A 21753-nucleotide genomic window follows, 5' to 3' on the forward strand; every position below is an offset into this window, starting at 1 on the left:
GAAAAAAATTAACATTTTGATACTCAACATTTCAAGGAGTTCTCATTGTGGCTCAGTGGTTGACGAATCTGACTAGGAACCATGAGGTTGCGGGTTCGATCCCTGGCCTCCCTGGCCTCACTCTGTGGGTTAAGGATCCGGTGTTGCCGTGAGCTGAGGTGTAGGCCAGTGGCTACAGCTCCAATTAGACCCCTAGCCTGGGATCCTCCATATGCCTTGGGTGCAGCCCTAAAAAAAGATGACAACAACAACAACAACAAAATTCAAAATCAGCCAAACCCAGAGAAACCTGTTCTTTTTTTTAGAATTAGAATAATGGAGAAGTTGTTGTTGATATTAATGGCATAGCAGTTGATTTGTTGCTGACTCTCTGCCTGTACCCATTAGTGTTGGTTCTGAATCTTGAGGGCTACAGCTTCAAAAATTAACATTATTCTTCTCTCTTTCCTCTTTTTAAGTAATCATGCCAGCAGTGCACAACCTGGTCTCTTTATAAACTTTTTTAAGTTGGATTTATTGAGGTATACATTTACATAAAATAAAATTTATCTTTCTTTGATGTGAGAATTTTACTATATATTGCTGTGTTTATGGTTACATAGGTTTGAACCATAATTACTGAAATTCATCACAAAGTACACTTAAAATTAAGGAATTTATTGTATGTAGATAATACTTTGGTCCTCAGGAATTTTCGAATCAATATTCTGGTGGCTAGACCATAGTATTCCTAAATGATTAACTTTCAAAATATAAAATACTCAATATACTCAGGCAGTGTCATTCTTTGACTCTGGTAGAACATTGCAGAGACATGGTCATTGGATAATCTTGTCCATAACTCAGACAAACAAGAACACTGTCTACACATACACATAAACACAACAGACATCCTCTTCTAACATGATAATTAGTATATCTTTACCAATGATAACTCTTCGCCCCCATAGATGAAAAATATCACGTTACCCCAGTTGTCCCCACTTCCTGACACCACTCACTGCATAACTGGCTTCCACGTCAGCCCTCTTTAGACATGGCTGAAGGCTAATGGGCTTCTACAGGTTGTTGTCTGTCCCCACTTCCTCCTTTCTCCCACTGTTCTCTGTCTCCCTTCCACCCTCCCCTCCTTTTCCCTCCTCCTTCAGGTCCTGATATCAGGTCCTTGCCTCTTCAGCCCTCTTAATATGTTCTTTTGAGTTTTTTCCTTTTTACCACTTCTTGTAGTATTTGTTGATTTTTTTTTAAGTTACTCATATAGATAAAATCTTTATCCATTTGCTTAATGCCTTTTAAAATATAATACATAAGCAGGCCCATAAAGTATTTTTTCCTTTAAAATAAAGTTTCCTTGACTTATGCTGGCTACATTGATTAACTATTTAAATTGATCCTAACTCCTAAATTGTAGTGAAAGATCACTTTTTTCTGAAACTTTTAAATCATCCATAAAAGCCATAATTAAATGTCATTTAAGGCATACTACAAACTGTCTCTGAATCTATTCATAAGATAAGAAATTTATCAGTTGGATTTCATTAACTTTATTATGATCTGGCCACTAAGTGGTTTATAACACTTTTTTTTTTTTTTTTTTTTTTTTTTTTGGCTTTTTTAGGGCCGCACCCACGGCAGATGGAGGTTCCCAGGCTAGGGGTTGAATCGGAGCTACAGTTGCCAGCCTACACTACAGCCACAGCAATGCCAGATCTGAGCCATGTCTGCGACCTACACCACAGCTCACGGCAACGCCAGATCCTTAACCCACTGAGCAAGGCCAGGGATCAAACCCACAACCCCATGGTTCCTAGTTGGATTTGTTTCCACTGCGCCACAATGGGAACTCCAGTGGTTTATAACACTTTTGAACCTTCTTCAAAGGTATGATGTTCACTTAAGGACCTCGGTTTAGGTTAAGAATCCATAAGCAAAAATTTCAAAAAGGGATTTCTTATAAAAATGAAGAAAACTTCAAAGAACAGTTTTCTTCGTCTTTGTCATCATTCATATCACTCTAAATTGGAAATATTGGCATTTACACAAATATTTAAATGTGATTTTGATAATGTGTGAACTCCCCATTTTTCTTAAATGTTCTATTGTTGTAAGACTTCCTAGGAAGCAGCACTGTTCCTACTCACTTATATTTTTTATTTCTAGTGAAAACTCAGATGCAACAGGGATTAATCTCTATAGCTGCCCGCACTGTTATTACACATCTGGTAAATCACTTGGGCCATTATCCGATGAGCGGTGGTCCTGCTATGTTAACAAGTCAGGTGTGTGAAAATCATGACAATCATTACAGTGAAAGCACTGAACTTTCTCCTGAACTCTTTGAGAGTCCAAATATCCAGTTCTTTGTGTTGAACAATACGACCTTAGTGTCCTGTATCCAGATCAGATCAGAAGAGAGTATACCTGGAGGAGGTTTATCTGCTGGCCTTGCATCAGCCAATTCAAATGTCAGAATCATAGTACGTGATCTTTCTGGAAAATATTCATGGGATTCTGCCATCCTGTATGGACCACCTCTTGTAAGTGGTTTGTCAGAACCTACATCTCTCATACTTTCATTGTCTCACCAAGAGAAGCTGGAAGAGCCTCCTATATCTAGTGAATGCTTAGAAGATGTAACAGTTAAAGATGGGCTTTCTCTCCAGTTTAAAAGAAGATTTAGAGAAACTGTACCAACTTGGGATACAATAAGAGATGAAGAAGATGTTCTTGACGAGCTTTTGCAGTATTTAGGTGTAACTAGTCCTGAATGCTTACAGAGAACTGGAATCTCACTTAATATTCCTGCTCCACAACCTGTGTGCATTTCTGAAAAACAGGAAAATGACGTTATTAACGCTATCCTTAAGCAGCATACAGAGGAAAAAGAATTTGTTGAGAAACACTTTAATGACTTGAATATGAAAGCTGTGGAGCAAGATGAACCAACACCTCAGAAACCTCAGTCAGCATTTTATTATTGCAGATTGCTTCTTAGTATATTGGGAATGAATTCCTGGGACAAAAGGTAAGAATAAAAGAGAGTTTTTTTTTTTTAATATATTATTTGTCTTATCTTATGATCAACATTTTAGTCTCTGTTCTTTCTCTCAGTAAATTTTACCTACCAATTAGTTCTTTGACCAGGAGGCACTTTTGCTTGTTTTGAGGCCATTGAGTCATAATCAAATTTCTAGGGAATAAAAAGCTAACTTAATGTTGTAAATTAACTTTAACATTTTCATAATGACTCGAACTATCTGACTTAAAACTCATAGCTTATGTAGTTGAAAAAAATTCATATTCTTTCCAACCTTCATAAGCTATTAAGAGAAACTTTCTTCTAATAACACTTGTGTCACCAAATATGTGAGTTTTTCATGTCAGCAGTACTTTGACTTAGCATAGACAAGAGGTAGGGCTCAAATCTTAAGACTGCCCCCTCCTCAGATATCAATTGTGAGTCTGGGCCACCTGTACTTCTAAGCAACTGGCTATAAATTAGGGGTTCCGAAAATTCCTTCCCTTGGATTTGATAAGTATCATGACTCATAAAACGTTTACTTACTTTTATCAGTTGATTATAAAGGATAGTTAGAGAATACTAATGAATAGCCAGATGAAGAGGTATATAGCATAAAGTCTGGAAGGATTCCAAGTTATGGGAACTTCTGTCCCTGTGGAGTTGGTATATGCCACCCTCCCAGCACATTGAATGTGTTTACTAACCTGGAAGTTCTCTGAATCCCATGATTTAGGGATTTTTATGGAGGTTTTATCACATAGGCATGATTGAGTATTAGCTCAATCTTCAGCCTCTCTCCCTCCCTGGAGGTTGGGCTGAAAGTTTCAAGCTTCTAATCATGATTTGCTCTTTTCTGGGGATGAGGCCCCATCCTGGAGTTATCCAGGAGCCACCAGGAGTCACCTTATTAGAACAAAAGGAGCTCCTTTTACCTAGGAAATTCTGAAGTTTTTAGGAGGTCCTGTCACCTCCAGCACTTAGAAATTTAGAAAGGTTTTAGGACCTGTGAGTTAGGAACAGGGGACGTAGCCCACATGTATATTTCTTATTATTTTTAAGCCTAACTTTTTTTTTTTTTCCAGACAAACAGCAGTATGATTATTTCTTGTTTGTATCAAAGAAATTAACCCAGGATTTAGCATCAAATCAAGAGAAGAATCTGGATTTCATTTTTTAAATTTAATTAATTAATTAATTTATTTATTTAATTTTAGGGCTCCATGTGCAGCATATGGATGTTACCAGGCTAGGGGTGGAATCAGAGCTGCAGCTGCTGGCCTACATCACAGCCACAGCAACAACAGATCCAAGCCATGTCTATGACCTACACCACAGCTCACAGCAACCCTGGATCCTCAACCTGCTGAGTGGGGCCAGGGATTGAACCCACGTCCTCATGCATACTAGTAAAGTTCATTACCGCTGTACCACAATGGGAACTCCCATGATTTCATTTTTTTAAATTTTGTTTTCTTTTATGCATATTGTAAAACCTCATTAAAAGCTTGCAGTACACACACAAAGTTTTGAAGTAAGTTAAGGAGAAGTAAAATGAAAGGGCACGAGACTTAACTGAGAAGATACAGGTTAGAGTCACTTGAATTTTGAGCCTTGGGCTACAGTTAGCAAATTGAGGAAATAAGTCCAGCCTCACATAATGGTGAGAGTTAGCTTACATAATATAAAAAAATGTTAAAATCATACAGTAGTATAAAGCATTATTATATATTTTTAAAATTTCTATGATACTAAAAGCTGTAGGCAAGTAGAAGAAGCATTATTTAGTGTATTGTTTTTATTCAATTTGTAGTAGGAGGGGAGCTCAGTGAAGCATTGAAATGGAATTCTACTTGCTTACCTAGTGTTTTATAATCTAATTTGATTTTAAACCCTTCTTGGAGTTCCCGTCGTGGCGCAGTGGTTAACGAATCCGACTAGGAACCATGAGGTTGCGGGTTCGGTCCCTGCCCTTGCTCAGTGGGTTAAGGATCCGGCGTTGCCGTGAGCTGTGGTGTAGGTTGCAGACGCGGCTCGGATCCCGAGTTGCTGTGGCTCTGGCGTAGGCAGGTGGCTACAGCTCCGATTCAACCCCTAGCCTGGGAACCTCCATATGCCGCGGGAGCGGCCCAAGAAATAGCAACAACAACAACAACAACAGACAAAAAGACAAAAAAAAAAAAAAAAAAAAAAAAAAAAAAAAATAAACCCTTCTTATTAGAAGGGAGTATCCTCTGCCTTATGGGAAAGCTATGTTATATCAGGAACACAGTTTGCATTATGGTGTGTCCAAATACAGGTATTTGCCACTCATATAAATTCATTCTACTCTCTTTTGCTATAGAATGGCCCATATATACAGTCTCTTGAGAAAAACTAAAGATGGGAAGCTGTATTGTACCACGGCAAGCACTGATTTCATGAATATAATTGTACATATTTATATTCATCTCTTGTATAATGAATTTGATAAAGTTTATACACTGTTTTGTAGTGTAAATACACTTAATGTAAAACAAGGAAGAAGCAAGTTCTATCTGGATGACACATCCTTATTTGGTAATGATTTAGATTTTTATGAATATTTTATTTCTCACGAGGAAGAATTTTCTCACCTTTTTTTTTTTTTTGGTCTTTTTGTCTTTTTAGGGCCTTACCCGCGGCATTTGGAAATTCCCAGGCTAGGTGTCCAGTTGAAGCTGTAGCTGCTGGCCTATTCCAGAGCCACAGCAATGCGGTATCCCAGCCACATCTGACCTACACCACAGCTTAAGGCAACCCGAATCCTCAACCCACTGAGTGAGGCTGGGGATTGAACCTGCGTCTTCATGGATGTTCACTAACCTCTGAATCATGACGGGAATTCCTCGCACATGTTTTAATGAAAGTCTTCAGAAGGAACCTACAAGTATTTTTATCCATTTTTCTGGATATGATTTTGGGAAACTCACAGCATCTGGTAGGGAAAAATTAAAGTGGCCAGTAGATAAAGATCCACTAGCAAAAATATGTGAGGGCCTGGGTAGAAATAATGACATACATTCTTGACATTTTTTTTAGGGTCTGTTCTCCTTTGTGTTAGAAGCATGAAAAGGCAAGAAAAGTGTAAGAGTTGCATGAGTAGAGCGGAAAGTATTTCCGGGACTGTCATGTCATTCACTGCAAAGGTGATGAAAATGTTTATAAATCTCTCTATTTAGGAGGAGCTTTCATCTCCTGAAGAAAAATGAAAAACTGCTTAGAGAACTTAGGAACTTGGACTCAAGACAGTGGTAAGTTGTTTGGGAAATTTTCAAGTTTATATCTGGCAACTGTCAGATATTTCTCTGTTCTCATGCGAATAATATTGTTGTTGAATTATAACTTATCTGAGCAGAAACTGTATTTCATTTATATATACCTTAGAAATAATAAGCATTTTTATAAGAATGTAGGGCTACATTTAAATGTTTGGTATCTTTGGATTGTTTATATCTTTTTTTATAAATTTCAGAATCATTTGCATTGAAGAAATCTGATCAAACCTGTAAAATGTCCTTTAGTTTTCCCATACGTAGACATTAATAAGTATACCCTTTTTGATTAGTCAAGGAGGCCCCAAGTGAAATGACTGGTGACTACAAGGTAGTACCTACAAAAACATTAATGGAACAAAGAAGATGGATATAGTTTATTATATTGCTGTAAATCTGATTTCTTTTAAAGCCCCTGGATACATACCCATTTATATGTGAGTTTTGGTGTGCAAAACCTTGTTATATCATTCTTTAATAGTCTTCAGGTTTATGATGTATCTGGATGAGATTTCCTGGGAAACTTTAATTGGTTTTAAACATTTTATAGGTGTCTCATTTTATAGTTGTTTAGGTATGTAATCATTTGCTGCAAATAATCTCCTTTTGAAAAGTTGTGTCTTTTTGCTTGTAGCATGTTTTATTGCACTGACCAGAATTGCACTACAGTGTTAAATAATTGTAATAAGAGTGGTCATCCTTGTCATTTCTGGTTTTGATGGAAATAACTCTTCTGTTTCATCCTTAAATAGAATATCAGTTGTTAGTTTGAAATAGGTCATTTTTATCATGCTGAGAAAGTAGCCTACTTTTTAGGAGTTTTTATAATGAAAGGATATTAAATGTTATCACAGTTTTCTTCAGCATCTGTTCAGGTTTTTATATATTTCTTAATATTCGGATTTTGCTTTCTTAACTAACTGATGTTTATTAATTAGATTGCTAATAGTAAATAATTCTTACATTTTGGAGATAAACCCTACTGGGTCTTTTGACTTCCTGTGAGTTATACTTACTAGAATTTCATTTTTAGCTAGGGCTGGTCTATCTCTCGGAATATTTTATAGTTACTTTTTTGTCTCTTCTTAAGTTTTTAGAATTAACATAGCCAACTTCATAAAAAGAATATTATCTATTCTTTTAAAATTTGGAGAAATTAGAATAATTAATTCTTTTATTTTTTTTCATCGTTTTTAGTCTTTTCGGATTTTCTTACCTCTTAGGTCAATTTCAGTGTTTTGGATGTTTTTGGTTTTGTTTTTCTTCTCTTCTCTTTTCTTTTTCTGTCTTTTCAGGGCTGCACCTGCAGCATATGGAGGGTCCCAGGCTAGGGGTTGAATCAGAGCTACAGCTGCGGCCTATGCCACAGCCACAGCCACTCCAGATCCAAGCCTTGTCTGTGACATACACCCCAGCTCAAGGCAATGCCGGATCTTTAACCTGCTGAGTGAGGCCAGGGATTGAATCTGCATCTTCATGGATGCTAGTCAGATTTGTTTCCATGGAGCCACAATGGGAACTCCCTTGTTTTTTCTTTTTTTAACAAAAGTCAATGTCATGTAGATTTCAAAATAATTAATAGAGATTCATACATAATTCTCTATTGCATTCCTTTTTTTCAATCTTGTAGGGCTTTTTACAAAATTAATTTATGTATTCCCATATCATCACTTCAGATTTTTTTTATCCCACCTGTATTGAGATGTAATTGACATATAACTTCTTGAAGGTTTAAGGTTTAAACATAATGATTTGTGTACATTTCCAAATGATTACCACAATAGTGTTAGTTAGTACATCATCACCTCACTTGGTTACAATTTCTTTTTGTGGTTAAAAACTTTAAAAATCCACTCTCAGCAACTTTCAGATATGCAGTACAGTATGGTTAACTGTAGTGACCATGATGTACATTACATCCCCAGAACTTACTCATCTGTAGCTGGAAATTTGTATCCTCTTCCCCACTTCACCCACTTTCTGCTGACCAGTCTGTTCTCAGTTTCTGTGAATACAGATTTTTTTTTAGATTTCACATATAAGTGAGAACATGCAGTATTTATCTTTCTCTAACATTTCTCTTAGTATAATGCCCTCAGGGTTTATCCATGTTGTCACAAACGCCAAGGTTTCCTTCTTTTTCATGACCAAATGCCACTGTAAATACCATATTTTCCTAATCCATTCATCTGTCAGTGGACACTTACGTTGTTTCCATACCTTGGCTATTGTAAATGATGCTGCTGTGAACACAGGGTTGCAGATATCTTTTCCTTTGGTTATATTTGCAGAAATGAAATTGCTGGATCATATATAGTGGTTCTATTTTTAGTTTTTTTGAGTAGCCTCCATACCTTTTTGCAGAGAGACTACACCACTTTACCTTTCCACCACCACTGCATGAAGGTTCTCTTTTCCTCTCCAATACTTGTTATCACTTGTCTTTTTGACAATAGTCTTCCTAACAGGTGTGAGGTGGTATTTCTTTGTGGTTTTGATTTTCATTTCTCTGATGATTAGTGATGTGTTGAGCACTTTTTTATGTACCTTTTGGTCATTTGAATATCTTTTTTGGGAAATGTTTGTTCATGTCCATTGCTCATTGGATTATGTGTTTTGTGTTTTTGTCTTTTTAGGGCCACACCCACCAGCATATGGAGGTTCCCAATCGGAGCAGTAGCTGCCCCAATTGGAGCAATAGCTGCTGGCCTGCACCACAGCCACAGCAACGTGAGATCCAAGCCACATCTGTGACCAACATCATAGCTCATGGCAACACCAGATCCTTAACCCACTGAGCAAGGCCAGGGACTGAACCCATGTCCTCTTGGATACTGGTTGGGTTTGTTAACCACTGAGTCACAATGGGAACTCCCCTAGATGATGTATTTATTGCAATTGAGTTGTATGATTTTCTTGTATATTTTGGATACTAACCTCTTATCAGATATGTAGTTTGAAAATATTTTCTTCCATTCTGTAGGCTACCTTTTCATTTTGTTTATCCTTTCTTTTGCTGTGCAGAAGCTCTTTAGTTTTATGTAATCCCACTTGGTTTTGTTTTGCTTTTCTTGCCTGTGCTATGTGTGTTATATCCGTAAAATCATTGACAAGACTAATATCCAGGAGCTTACCCTTTATTTTTCTTCTAAGAGTTCTGTGGTTTCAGCCGTTAGATTTAAATTGAGTCTTTAATCCATTTCAAGTTAATTTTTGTGAGTAGTGTAAGGGTCAAGTTTTGATTCTTTTGCATGTCCATTTTTCCCAGTACTACTTATTGAAGAGATTATTTTCTTCATTATCAATTCTTGGCTCCCTTGTAAGTATTAGTTGACGTACGTACATAGTTTATTTCTGGGCTCTCCATTCTGTTCCATTTATCTGTGTGTCCATTTTAATGCCATGGCCATATTGCATTGATTATTATAGTTTTGTAATATAGTTTGAAGTCAGGAAGTGATGCCTTTAGCTTTGTTTTTCTTTCTCAAGATTGCTTTGGCTAATGGGCTGTTTCGTGGTTCCAAATTTTAGGATAGTTTTTTCTCTTTCTGTAAATAATGCCATTGGACTCTTGATAGGGATTGCAATGAATCTTTTGGATATTATGAACATTTTAACAGTATTAATTCTTCCAACCCATGAACATAGGTTATCTTTTTATTTGTTTCCTCTTCACTGTCTTTCATCAGTGATAGTTTTCATTGTAAGGATTTTTCACTGCCTTGGTTAAATTTTTCCTAAATTTTTTTTTGATGCTATAATAAATGAGATTGTTTTATTTCTTCAGACAATTTATTATTATGTATGGAAAAATACATTTTGTGTGCTGGTTTTGTCACCTGCAACTTTACTGAATTTATTAGTTGTACCTTTTGTGTGTGTGTGAAGTCTTTTGGATTTTCTGTGTATAAGATCATGTCATCTGCAAAGAGAGATAATTTCACTTTTTCCATTCCAATGTAAGTGCCTTTTTTTTTCCTTGCCTGATTCTGCTAAGACTTCTAATACTATATTATATCATTACATAATGATCTTCTTTATCCCTTTTTAGCATTTTTAACTCAGTCTTGTTTCGTCTGATATATAAAGGTACCTTTGCTTTCTTTTGTTTATCATTTGCTTGAAATATCTCTTTCCAGTCCTCCATTCTCATTGTATGTTTTCAAATTAAAGTGAGTGTCTTGCAGGCAGCATATCTCTTGGATCTTTTTTTTTTTTTAATCCGTTTAGCCATTCCGTGTCTTTCTTTTGAAGAATGTATTTGATTTACAGTAAAAGTAATTATTGATAGGTAAAAACTTACTAATACCATTTTGATTTCTGACTGTTTTATAGCTCTTCTTTTCCTTGCTTCTTCTCTGCTGTCTTCATGTATATGCTTTGAATCCTTTATTGTAACCTCTCTATCTACTCAGGTTTTTCTTTTGTGGTTACTATGAGGCTTATATAAAATATCTATTTATAATATCTTGTTTTAAGCTGATAACAGTTTAACTTTGATAGCATAGGGAACCTTTATACTTCTTCCCTCACATTTTAGATTATTGGTGTTGCAATTTACATCTTTTTTGTATTATATATTAAATAACAAATTATCGTGATTATGGTTACTTTTAAAACATTTTTAACTTTTAAACTAGATTTACACCATCACAGTGGGCTTTTTTTTTCTTGATGCAAATAATCTTTTCAAATAAACAGTTTCTTATTTATCACATTCTGTTATGTTCTGTTTTATAACTCATTTATTTTATTTCTTGTTTATAAGTTTTGTATTGTTCTTTTCCTTCTAGAATTGGATGTTATTTATCTTAGTTTTATTCTTTACTATTTAGTAATAAAATAATCTTAGTCTTATGCTCTAAATGTTTTCTGAGTAAAGCTCCTGTCCTTTTTAGTCTCACCTTAAACATCATTTTTTCTGAAAAGCCTTTCCCAAAACTACTGCTAACCCTTTACCCTCCTCCTCAGTCCCTTCTACCCTATATTTATTTGGATATCCTTCTATATATTCTTACAGACCCCTGTAACACTTCCCTGTCAGTATTTATCACACTGTATTACTATTATTATTTCTTAGATATTCTTATTTTTTCTGAGACAATTATAAAACAAAAACTCTAAGTAGTCTATGAGTCCTCATATCCTAACTTTTCCCCATAATAATTTATCTTTGGTACCAGATGATCAAGTCCTTGAGGGCATGAATCATACCTCTTTTGCTGTCTTGCTCACCATGTGTTCTCAGACCTCTACTGCTCTACTGAAACTATCCTTTTGAAGGTTAGTATCCTGACCATCAAGTCTAAAGTTTTCTCCATCCTTTCCAACATCTTTGACTTTTCTAATTTAATTTAATAGGCACTGTAAAAATTTACAGCAGTTTTAGACTTACCAAATAATTGATTGCAAAGTACAGAGCATTCCTACATAACCTCTTCCCCCCTACACAGTTACCCCTATTATTTGTATCTCATGTCAGTGTGGTATGTTTCTTAAAATTGATGAGCCAGTATTGATATAGCATTATTAACTGAAGTCCATAGTTTATATTAGAATTCACCCTTGGTGTTGTACATTGTATAAGTTTTGACAAATGTATAATGACATGTATTTACCATTATAATATAGAATAGTTTCTGCCCTATATACCCCTTGAGTATTATGTCCCCCTAAAAAATTTAATACTGTTGTTTATTCTCTTTTAAAATGTTCTTCTCCCTTGGCTTCTATAATCATGTTAAAATTCCCTTATTCTAAGGGAAAATTTTCTAAAGGAAAATTTTTATTTTAATCCTTAGTGACCGCCCAATATCTCACCAGACTCTTTAGTCTAGAGCTTAAGCCATACCAGCCAGTGTTGGCTATTCATGGTTTCTATTTATTACCTCATGCTTTTCAACTTCTTGGCTCCTGCTAAATTAGTTATTTCAAGTTTTGTTTTCACTGGTTCATTTTCTGCCTTTACTTTCCCAGCATAGTCATCCCTATAATTGGGATATCGCTCACATCTTCTCAAACCCATTCTTTTCTCTTCATGTACTCATATCTCTCATTTCTCAGTCATGATTTTATGGCTGCTTATTGCAAAATTTTACTTACATTCCACTACCATTTCCAAGTAATCATTTCTTTCACAAATCAGATCCTCTTCCTAATTTTCCCAGTTATAGTCAGAAGTACCATTTTAGTATCACCCAAACTTGGCCATTTCCTTTTCTTTGCCCTTAGTGTCATAATCATTATGTCAGTTCTTTTTCTTATTATCTTTCATCTCTATCTCTTCTTTGCTTTTCCTGCTCCCATTCTCTTGATTCATGTCCTTACTATTTCTTTCTGAGAGTTAAAAACAACTAAGTAGTCTATAGACTCATTCTAACTCTTCACCATCTAGACAGTCTTCACCACTAGAGTAATTTTTCTAAAGTAACATTTTTATTTTATTCCTTAGTGACTTCCCAGTGCCTACCAGACTCTTTAGTCTTGAATCTCGCCATACTAGTTATTTGGGTGATTTTTGGTTTCTTTACACTATCTTATTTTTTCCTACTTCTTGACTCCTGCTAAACTACTTCCATTCTCTTGTACACCTTGAATATATGGAGGACCTCTTCCTTGAGACGGCATAGATTTTTTTTTTTTTTAATATAGTACACCAGATGAACCCATGACATTTACTTTGCTTTTTTAAAAGAATTAAATAATGTAAACAAGTTTCTTTTTTCTAACACAATGTGTTCAAATAAAAATTCATCCTAATTATGTGACAATAAGGCAACTTTTGGGCTTCTTCTTAAGCCAAGAAACTGAAGCAAATCTGATTATACCTATCTGTAGGACTAGGGAGGAAAAAATAAAAAGTTACTTTCTTTATAATCTTATCTCTCCAGACTATAGAACCTTTGATTTCTTTGACTAGGTTAACAAATTCATATTCCTCGTGGTTGAACCATCAGATTTTTAAATTTCAAATCTCCAAATGATTTGTATTATTATTTTTGTTGCAGAGTGTATACAGGGAATCAGAAGTGCTTATAACAGAATATTTCACTTTGAATTTACCAGTAGTAAGCTCTTAATATTTTGCCATTACTAGGCATATCCTTATAGAATATTTGTGGCTGCAAGTTCATTAAATTCATTTTTTCCTAATCTTTTTACCTCATTCTCTACTGTGGTACGTATTAATCTAATGGCAATGAATATACCAAACATTTTAACAGAAATAGTTGATAACTAGAAAAATAAGAAATGGTGAAAAATTAAAATTTTACATAAAAAGAGCAGCTAACGTCTACTTTTACAAATTTAAAAAAGGACATAGATAATATAAAGGTGATTTCTCTTTTACTTTTGCATTTTAAAGATTTGTTTTCTTATTTTTCGTATATGGCATATTTATTTCTCTTTTTTTAATAAATCTTGGTCTGTGAGTTCTAGTTGATAGCCCTTTCTCTAGGAAATCGAGAACACTGAGAAAGTCCCCTTTCTGCCATGATCAGAATTTTTGCATAGTAGATCATACTTCCAAGTTAAATTCTCACAGCTTTATTGAGATGTTATTCACATAAAATTCACTCATTCAAAGTGTATGTCTTTTTAGTATATTCATAGACAGCTATCACAGCAATTTAATTTTAGAATATTTCCTTCAAAAAGAAACCTCAGGAGTTCCCGTGGTGGCGCAGTGGTTAACGAATCCGACTAGGAACCATGAGGTTGCGGGTTCGATCCCTGCCCTTGCTCAGTGGGTTAATGATCCGGCGTTGCCGTGAGCTGTGGTGTAGGTTGCAGACGTGGCTCGGATCCCGCGTTGCTGTGGCTCTGGCGTAGGCCGGTGGCTACAGCTCCGATTGGACCCCTAGCCTGGGAACCTCCATATGCCGCGGGAGCGGCCCAAGAAATGGCAAAAAGACAAAAAAAAAAAACAAAAAAAAACAAAAAAAAAAAACAAAAAGAAATCTCATACCCATTACCAGTCAACAAACAATATGTGGTCTTTTGTGGCAAACTTCTTAACACAGTGTTTTCAGAATTCATCCATGTAGCAGCTTGTATCAGCACTTCATTTCTTTTTATTCCTGAATAATATTCCATGATTTGATCATATGTTTTGTTTATTCATTCTTCATTTGATGGACATTTGGGTTTCACTTTTCGACTGTTCGGAACAGTGCTGCTGTGAACATTCATGTAGTTTTTTTAATGGATATTTTATAATTTTGTAAGCATTTTAACAAGATTTTTATAGTTTAAACCTTATGTTTAGATCTATATTGCTTTTTGATTTAATTTTTACATATATGGTATGAGGTGAGAATCCAACTTCATTCTCTTGCACTGGAGATCTACAGCTGCCCTAACACCACTTGTGGAAAAGACTACTTTCCCCTTTATTTTGGTACTGTTGCAAAAAGCAATTAATGATAAATATAAAAGTTTATGTCAGAACCCAAGTTTCTTTTCCATATAGATCTATATGTCTCTCCTATGGTAGTACTACAGTGCATTAATTGCTGTATTTTTATAGCAGAACATTTATATTTAGTAGATGTATAATTTATGAGTAAATAAATTTATGAGTAAATATGGGGTTTAGGGCACCACATACTAGGTGGGAAATAGGAAAACATTCTCTCTCTTTTTTTTTAATGGCCACACCTGCAGCATATGGAAATTCCCAGGCCACAGATTGAATCCTAGCTGTAGCTCTGGCAGTGCCAGATCCTTAAATCTTTGGGCCAGTCCGGGGATCAAACCTGTGTCTCAGCAGCAACCCAAGCCTCTACAGTTGGATTCTTAACCCACTACACCCCAGTGAGAACTCCAAACATTGTTTTGTTTTTTTCTTTTTTGGCTGCCCCATGGCATATGGAGTTCCCAGGCCAGGGATCAGATCTGAGTTGCAGTTGCGACCTACACCACAGCTGCGGCAACACTTGATCCTTTAAGCCACTTTGCCAGGCCAGGAATTGAACCTGTGTCCTGGCACTGCAGAGGTACCACCAATCCATTGCACCACATTAGCAACTCCTTTTAGCATCATAAAGAACCAATTTTTATTTTTTCTTATTTTTCAGTTTCATTTATTTCTACTCTCATCTTTATTATTTTCCTCCTGCTTGTTTTGAGTTTAGTTGCTCTTCTTTTTCTAGTTTCTTAAGGTGGGAAGATTTTTTTATTTGAGATATTTTCTTTTAATATAGCCATTTACACTCATAAATGTACCAGTGAGTACTGCTTTACCTGCATGTTGTCAGTTTTGCTATATTTTCATTCATCTTTAAGTGTATTCTAATTCCTCTTGAGATTTATTCTTCCTCCCATTGGTTATTTAGGAGTACACTGTTTCATTTCTACATATTTATAAATTTTCTTCTATTGATTTCTAATTTTATTCCATTGTGTTTAGAAAATATACTTTACATGATTTCAGTTATTTCACATTTATTATGGCTTGTTCTGTGGCGTACTATATGGTCTATCCTGAAAGATACTCCATATATGCCTGAGGAGAATGTGTTTTCTGCTACTATTAGATGGAGTGTTCAATAGTATGTTTATTATTAGTCTTTTCTTGTTGATATTCTCTTAGTTGTTCTGTCCTTTACTGAAAGCAAAGTATTGATGTCTCCAGCTGTGATTCTAGAAATGTCTATTTCTGCTTTCAGTTCTGTCAGTTTTTTCTTCATGTGTTTTGAAGTTCTCTTGCTGGATGTGTATATGTTTTTATATCTTCCTGTTAGAAGGATCTTTTTTTATTTGTGTGGTTAGTAGGGGTTTTTTTGGATTTGTTGTTGTTGTTGTTGTTCTTTTTAGGGTCGCACCTGTGGCATATGGAGGTTCCCAGGCTAGGGGTCAAATCAGAGCTGTAGCCGCCAGCCTACACCACAGCCACGGCAATGCCAGATCTGAGATGCATCTGCGACCTACACCACAGTTCACAGCAATGCTGGATCCTTAACCCACTGAGCAAGGCTAGGGATCAAACCTGCTTCCTCATGGATGTTAATCAGATTCTTTTCCACTGAGCCACAACCGGAACTTTAGCTGAGGGGTTTTTTTTACTGCATCCACAGCATATGAAAGTTTCTGGGCCAGGAATTGAACCTATGCCACAGCAGCAACCTAAGCTGCTGCAGTGACAGTGACAGATTCTTAACCCACTTCACCACAAGTGAACTCCCTAGAACCATCTCTTAGCATTATGAAATGTATCTATCTTTTAAACATTTTGTTTTTAAGTCTAATATTAGTATAGCTACTCCAGCCCTTTTGTTTACTATTTGCACAGCATCTTTTTCCTTTCCACTTTGTGTCTTTGAATTGAAAGGTTATTGGTAGTGGTTGTTTCCTTAAGTCATTTGTGTATTTTCTAGTTACCTTGGAAAGCCAAATTTCATTCAAGAAATTTGCTTTTATGAACATTTTTAATTTTAGGGAGAAGTAAAATAAAAATGTCTAATAGTTTGTCAGTTACTCCATACAGTTTTACAATATTTATGTAAACATTTTTTATAAGTAATTTGAAGAAATGAATCAATTCTCACTCATCTCTTTACTTCTACTTGGTTTTATTTCCAAAACACAGTCCCTTTAACTCTGGGATTCAGCCACATTGCACAACAGGCAGCATTCACACCTATGTGTCTTTCCTGATAGTTTCTCTTCATCTGTCAAATCTCACTTACCTTCATCCAGCTTAATATTACCTTCTCCTTTAAATTTCTCTCTGTTTCTCAGAAATAATCATGGCTTTCTTCTGTTCCAATGGCAATTATAACTTTTATAATTTTTTACTTATAATTACTTATGTCTCTGTAGATTATAGGGTTTGATTCATTTTCATCTTTTTATTGCCACATATTTAGAAGTTAGTTATTGGATAAATGGACAACTTAATGATTAAAGAATGGTGAAATCTTTTGTTTTATAGCCGAGAGACACACAAGATTGCAGTATTTTATGTTGCTGAAGGACAAGAAGACAAACATTCCATTCTCACCAATACAGGAGGAAGTCAAGCATACGAAGACTTTGTAGCTGGTCTTGGTTGGGAGGTATTGTTTTTACATTATACCAAATATCATTTTATTTCTATTTGGAGGCAATGGTTTTCTTTTTATTTTTCGATAATTTTGTAAGCATTATTTTAGTCCTTAACAGTGGGTTTGTTGTTCCTGCCTTATATCTCATCTGCAAAGACAGCAGCAATTGGGACTTAGGATAAAACAGTCAAAAATGTTCCTACAGTATTGTCAGAGTGCACTAATCTCATAGGCCTAGATGATCTGGATTTTCCTCACAGCAATGACAACTAGACTAGTGGTCTTCAAACAAAGATGAATATTCCTACAGCTAATGCAAGGATTCTGGGGGGACATGTCAGCATGGTTAGTTTCGAGGAAACAAGTTTCCAGATCCTCAGTTTTACTAAAATTGATGCCTCAGAATCCTTCCAAAGTCTCTCGCCTCTCCTTTTCTGTTCTTCATCTTTGTAAAAGAAAATCATAGTACTCACTCATTCTACATTGCTCTACAAAATTTGGCACCAAAAAAAGAGTTCATTCAAGAGGGCATGTTTCTGAGAGTCTCTGATAGCTAAGCAGAAAAAATTGAAAGGTGCTGTACTTTTATGTCATCCCAGCAACCAAATGATATCAAGGTTCCTGAACCAAATCTGTCTAAGAATTATAACTCAGAAGTGAGGTTTTTGCTATAGAGATTTGTACTGGTATGTTTATTTCAGTTGAAAAATGAAGATATGTTCTAACAGAAAATGAATTTGATGTGGTGGAATGATTTATTATTAATAGCAGACATTTTTAAATATATATATATATATATGTTGTATTAGATATATATTGTATTAGCCAAACCTGTGCTCTAATGATTTGGTGAAAATATATTTAAAGTACATAGATATAATATACAGTGTATCAGGAATTGTATCTTTTGTAACAACTTAAACACAATGATGAAAATTTTCTTTATAGTTGTTAATTTAATATATAGTTTCTCAGTATTCTTGTAGAGGATACTTGAGCAAATTTGTTGAATACCACTGCATTAGACTGTAAGCTCCCAGAGGCAGGCTCTTTCATCTTACTGGTTTTTCGTTTCAAATCCCAGTCCTTGTACCATGTCCAGTCAGAAACTTTTAGCATCCAATATATATGAGTGTGTGTGTGTGCGCACACACAGGCATGCGTATGACTTATCTAACCTGCTGTTTCACTAAGTTACTTGAGCTCTCTCTACCTGTTTGCTTATTTGTCAAAGGTTGCTTATTTTTTTACTCAACAGATATAATATGGAGTTCATTTGAGATTATGTATGTGAAAGTGCTTTGGAAAGTATAAAGGAACATTATAAATAGATTTCCTATTAAACAAACAAACTAGAGGAGTTTTAACAAAAGTTTTAGTCAAAGCAAAGGATATTTGGAAAAGAACAATTAAGGACTATTCATACTTCCTGATTTCAAAACTTAGTACAAAGCAACTGTAATCAAACAGCATGTCTCCTGCACTAAGGACAGACTTTTTTTTTTTTTTTTTTAGGGCAGGACCCGTGGCATATAGAGGTTCCCAGGCTAGGGATCTAATGGGAGCTACAGCTGCTGACCTATGCCACAGCCAGGGCAATGCAGGATCCAGGCCGCATCTGCAATCTACATCACAGCTCATGATCCTTAACCCACTGAGCAAGGCCAGGGATTGACCCGCCACCTTGTGGTTCCTAGTCAGATTCATTTCCACTGTGCCATGACAAGAACTCCAAAAGCTAGACAGTGAAATAGAATTGGGATTTTAGAGATAAACCCACACATCAGTGTGCACTGATTTTCAACAAGGTTTCTAAGACTATCCAGTTGAGAAAGTCTTTTTAGCAAATGGTGCTGCAGTAAATGGATAGCTGTATGGAATCTTTACCTCACACTCTATACAAAAATCAACTCAAAATGTATTAAACACCTAAGTGTAAGAGCATTCTTAGAAAACAGTATAGGAGTTAATATTCATGAACTTAAGTTTTGCAGTAGATTCTTTTTTCCCCCAGCTTTGTTGAGCTATATGTGGCATATATATATATGCCATCCAATTCAGTAATTAGAAGGCAACCCAATTAATACCGGCCTAAGGACCTGAATGAATGTTTTTCAAAAAATATATACAAATAATAAGAACATGAAAAAATGTTCAACATCATTATCAACCAGAAAAATGCAAATCAAAATGACAGTGAGATAACACTTCACACCCATTTGAATGGCTAGAATTAAAAAGTCAGAGAATAGCAACTATAGGCTAAGACTCAGAGTAATCTGAACCCTCATATACTGTTAGTAGGAATGTGAAACTGTGCAGCTGCTATGGTAAACAAATCTGGCAGCTCATCAAGAAATAAAACATTGAATTACCACATGAAATTCCACTCTTAGGTATATACCCAAGGGAAATTAAAATGTATGTCAGCACAAAAACTTGGATGTGAATGTTTGTAGTATTCATATGGATAAACATAATATGGTCTATCCATATAATGGCATTTAGCCATAAAGAGGAATGAAGTACTGACATGTGCTATAGTGTGGAAGTACCTTGGAAACATGCTAAATGAAAGAAGCCAGGCACAAAGACCATGTATTATGCTCAATTTACCTGATATATCCACAGTGTGTATGGGTATATGTAGGTGTGTGTGTGTATATATATGTGTATGTATGTGTATATATGGAAGGCACATTAGTTGTTGCTTAATCTGGTTGTGGAGATGAGGGAAGATCATGGTAACAGTTAAAGGGTGTAGAATTTCTTTTTGAAGTGATGAAAATGTTCTAAAATTGACTGTGGTGATGATTGTACTTATCTGTGAATATACTAAAGTTCATTAAGTTATGCAGTGGGAGCTTTCACTTCTGGAACTATCAAGTACATATACTCTCCCTATTCTTCACACTTACGTGCAACAAAAACCCTGGATATTACATAGGAAAGGTGGTGAAAAGAAGACCATTAGGACTTTAGGACCAAGGAATGACATGATAGTGAGTTCTCGGCCTTTTCTTTTTGCCTCGTATATCTCAGACTTGGAGCTGAAGAAGCCAGCAACTAGAAATATCAACAAGTGCAAGCTGAAGAGAAAAAAAAAAGAAAGCCCACTCTTTCTAACCAAAGAATCAGGAAAGGAACAACCTAGAAAGACAGAAAACATTTAAACAGTAACTTCTCTACTGCAGCCAAACACCAGAGAAAATACAGTGGCCTTCATCCTCACCTGTGACAACAAAACTGGATTAGGGAGACTAGACTTCTACCCTTAGAAGAGTATAATGAGCCACCTCAATATCACCCTGGAGTGATGTTGGAGTAGCATTAGATGGTATCAGAGAGGGCCAAATAGAGAGCTGGGACTTTCATCTCTGCCAACTGGTAACAAGTCCCCTCTCCATTCCCCACACCACTGTGTCAACAGGGGACTACATGAGGAACCTGGAATTTCAGCTATACCTATGTGTAATGAAGTGTACCCCCTTCCCTGGAAAAGATTAGAGGAGGTTTGGTGGAGAATTAGCCTTTTACCATCACTCAGTGCTCCTGAGACCACCTCCAGTATTCTGTCAGTGGATATCACATAGGAAGTCAGTACTCCTACCTCCATTTGGCCATCATAACGCAGGAAACCCCTGCTTCTCTGATGGAGCTGTGTCACAAAACAGCCAACTAAAACAGAAGTTTTAAATAAGATTCATGGCCTCATAACGTAATATGATAATGTCCAGGCTTCAGCCAAAAGTTATACCAAGAACAAGAACGTCTCAAACTGAATGAAAAAAGAACAGACGCCAACACAAAGATGATAAAGATTTTTTAAGTGACTATTCAGCAAGCAGTTAGGAACACAGTTAAAACAATGCAGAGTCTCAGCAAAGAAACAGAAGATACAAAGAAGAACTAAATGGAAATTTTAGAACTGATACAATAACTGAAAAAAAGTCAGTAGATGGGCCCAGCAACAGAGTCAGGTAGAGATGAGAGTATAGAAGAAGGAATCAGTAAATTGGAACATAAAACAGTAAAAATTAATCTGAACAACAGAGAGAAAATAAAGATAGTAAACAAAGCAGGAAACAGACCTGTGGGGCTATAGAGAAGATCTAACATTCCTGTTATGTGAGTCCCAGAGGGAGAGGAGAAAGAGGCTGGGTCTGAAAACTACTTGGAGAAATAATGTTGGAAACTCCCCAAATTTGGCAAGAGAAATAAATATAATAAAGTTAGAGTTTTAGGAACCTCGGTGGAAACCAAATGGGATATATGGAAAGAAATCCATACTAAGACACATCATAATTAAACTTCTGAGAACTAAAGGCAAAAAAAAAAAAATCTCAAAAGTCTCCAGAGAAAAATTGTACCTATCTATTTGGGTACAATTTGA

At 35.7% G+C, this 21753-nt stretch overlaps 1 protein-coding gene across 16 annotated transcripts in view; it reads left to right on the forward strand.

Moving 5' to 3' along the window:
* The window catches only part of RALGAPA1 (Ral GTPase activating protein catalytic alpha subunit 1), a 231707-nt gene that overhangs the window by 159708 nt on the left and 50246 nt on the right, over positions 1-21753 (forward strand). For all 16 annotated transcript variants that reach the window (XM_021099156.1, XM_021099149.1, XM_021099150.1 and 13 more), the window contains 3 exons: positions 2161-3025; positions 6220-6291; positions 17249-17372. In XM_021099156.1, coding sequence (XP_020954815.1) covers positions 2161-3025; positions 6220-6291; positions 17249-17372 — 1061 coding nt within the window. The remainder of the gene's footprint in view (positions 1-2160; positions 3026-6219; positions 6292-17248; positions 17373-21753) is intronic.

This window comes from Sus scrofa, chromosome 7, assembly GCF_000003025.6.
Source record: "Sus scrofa isolate TJ Tabasco breed Duroc chromosome 7, Sscrofa11.1, whole genome shotgun sequence".
NCBI lineage: Eukaryota > Metazoa > Chordata > Mammalia > Artiodactyla > Suidae > Sus > Sus scrofa.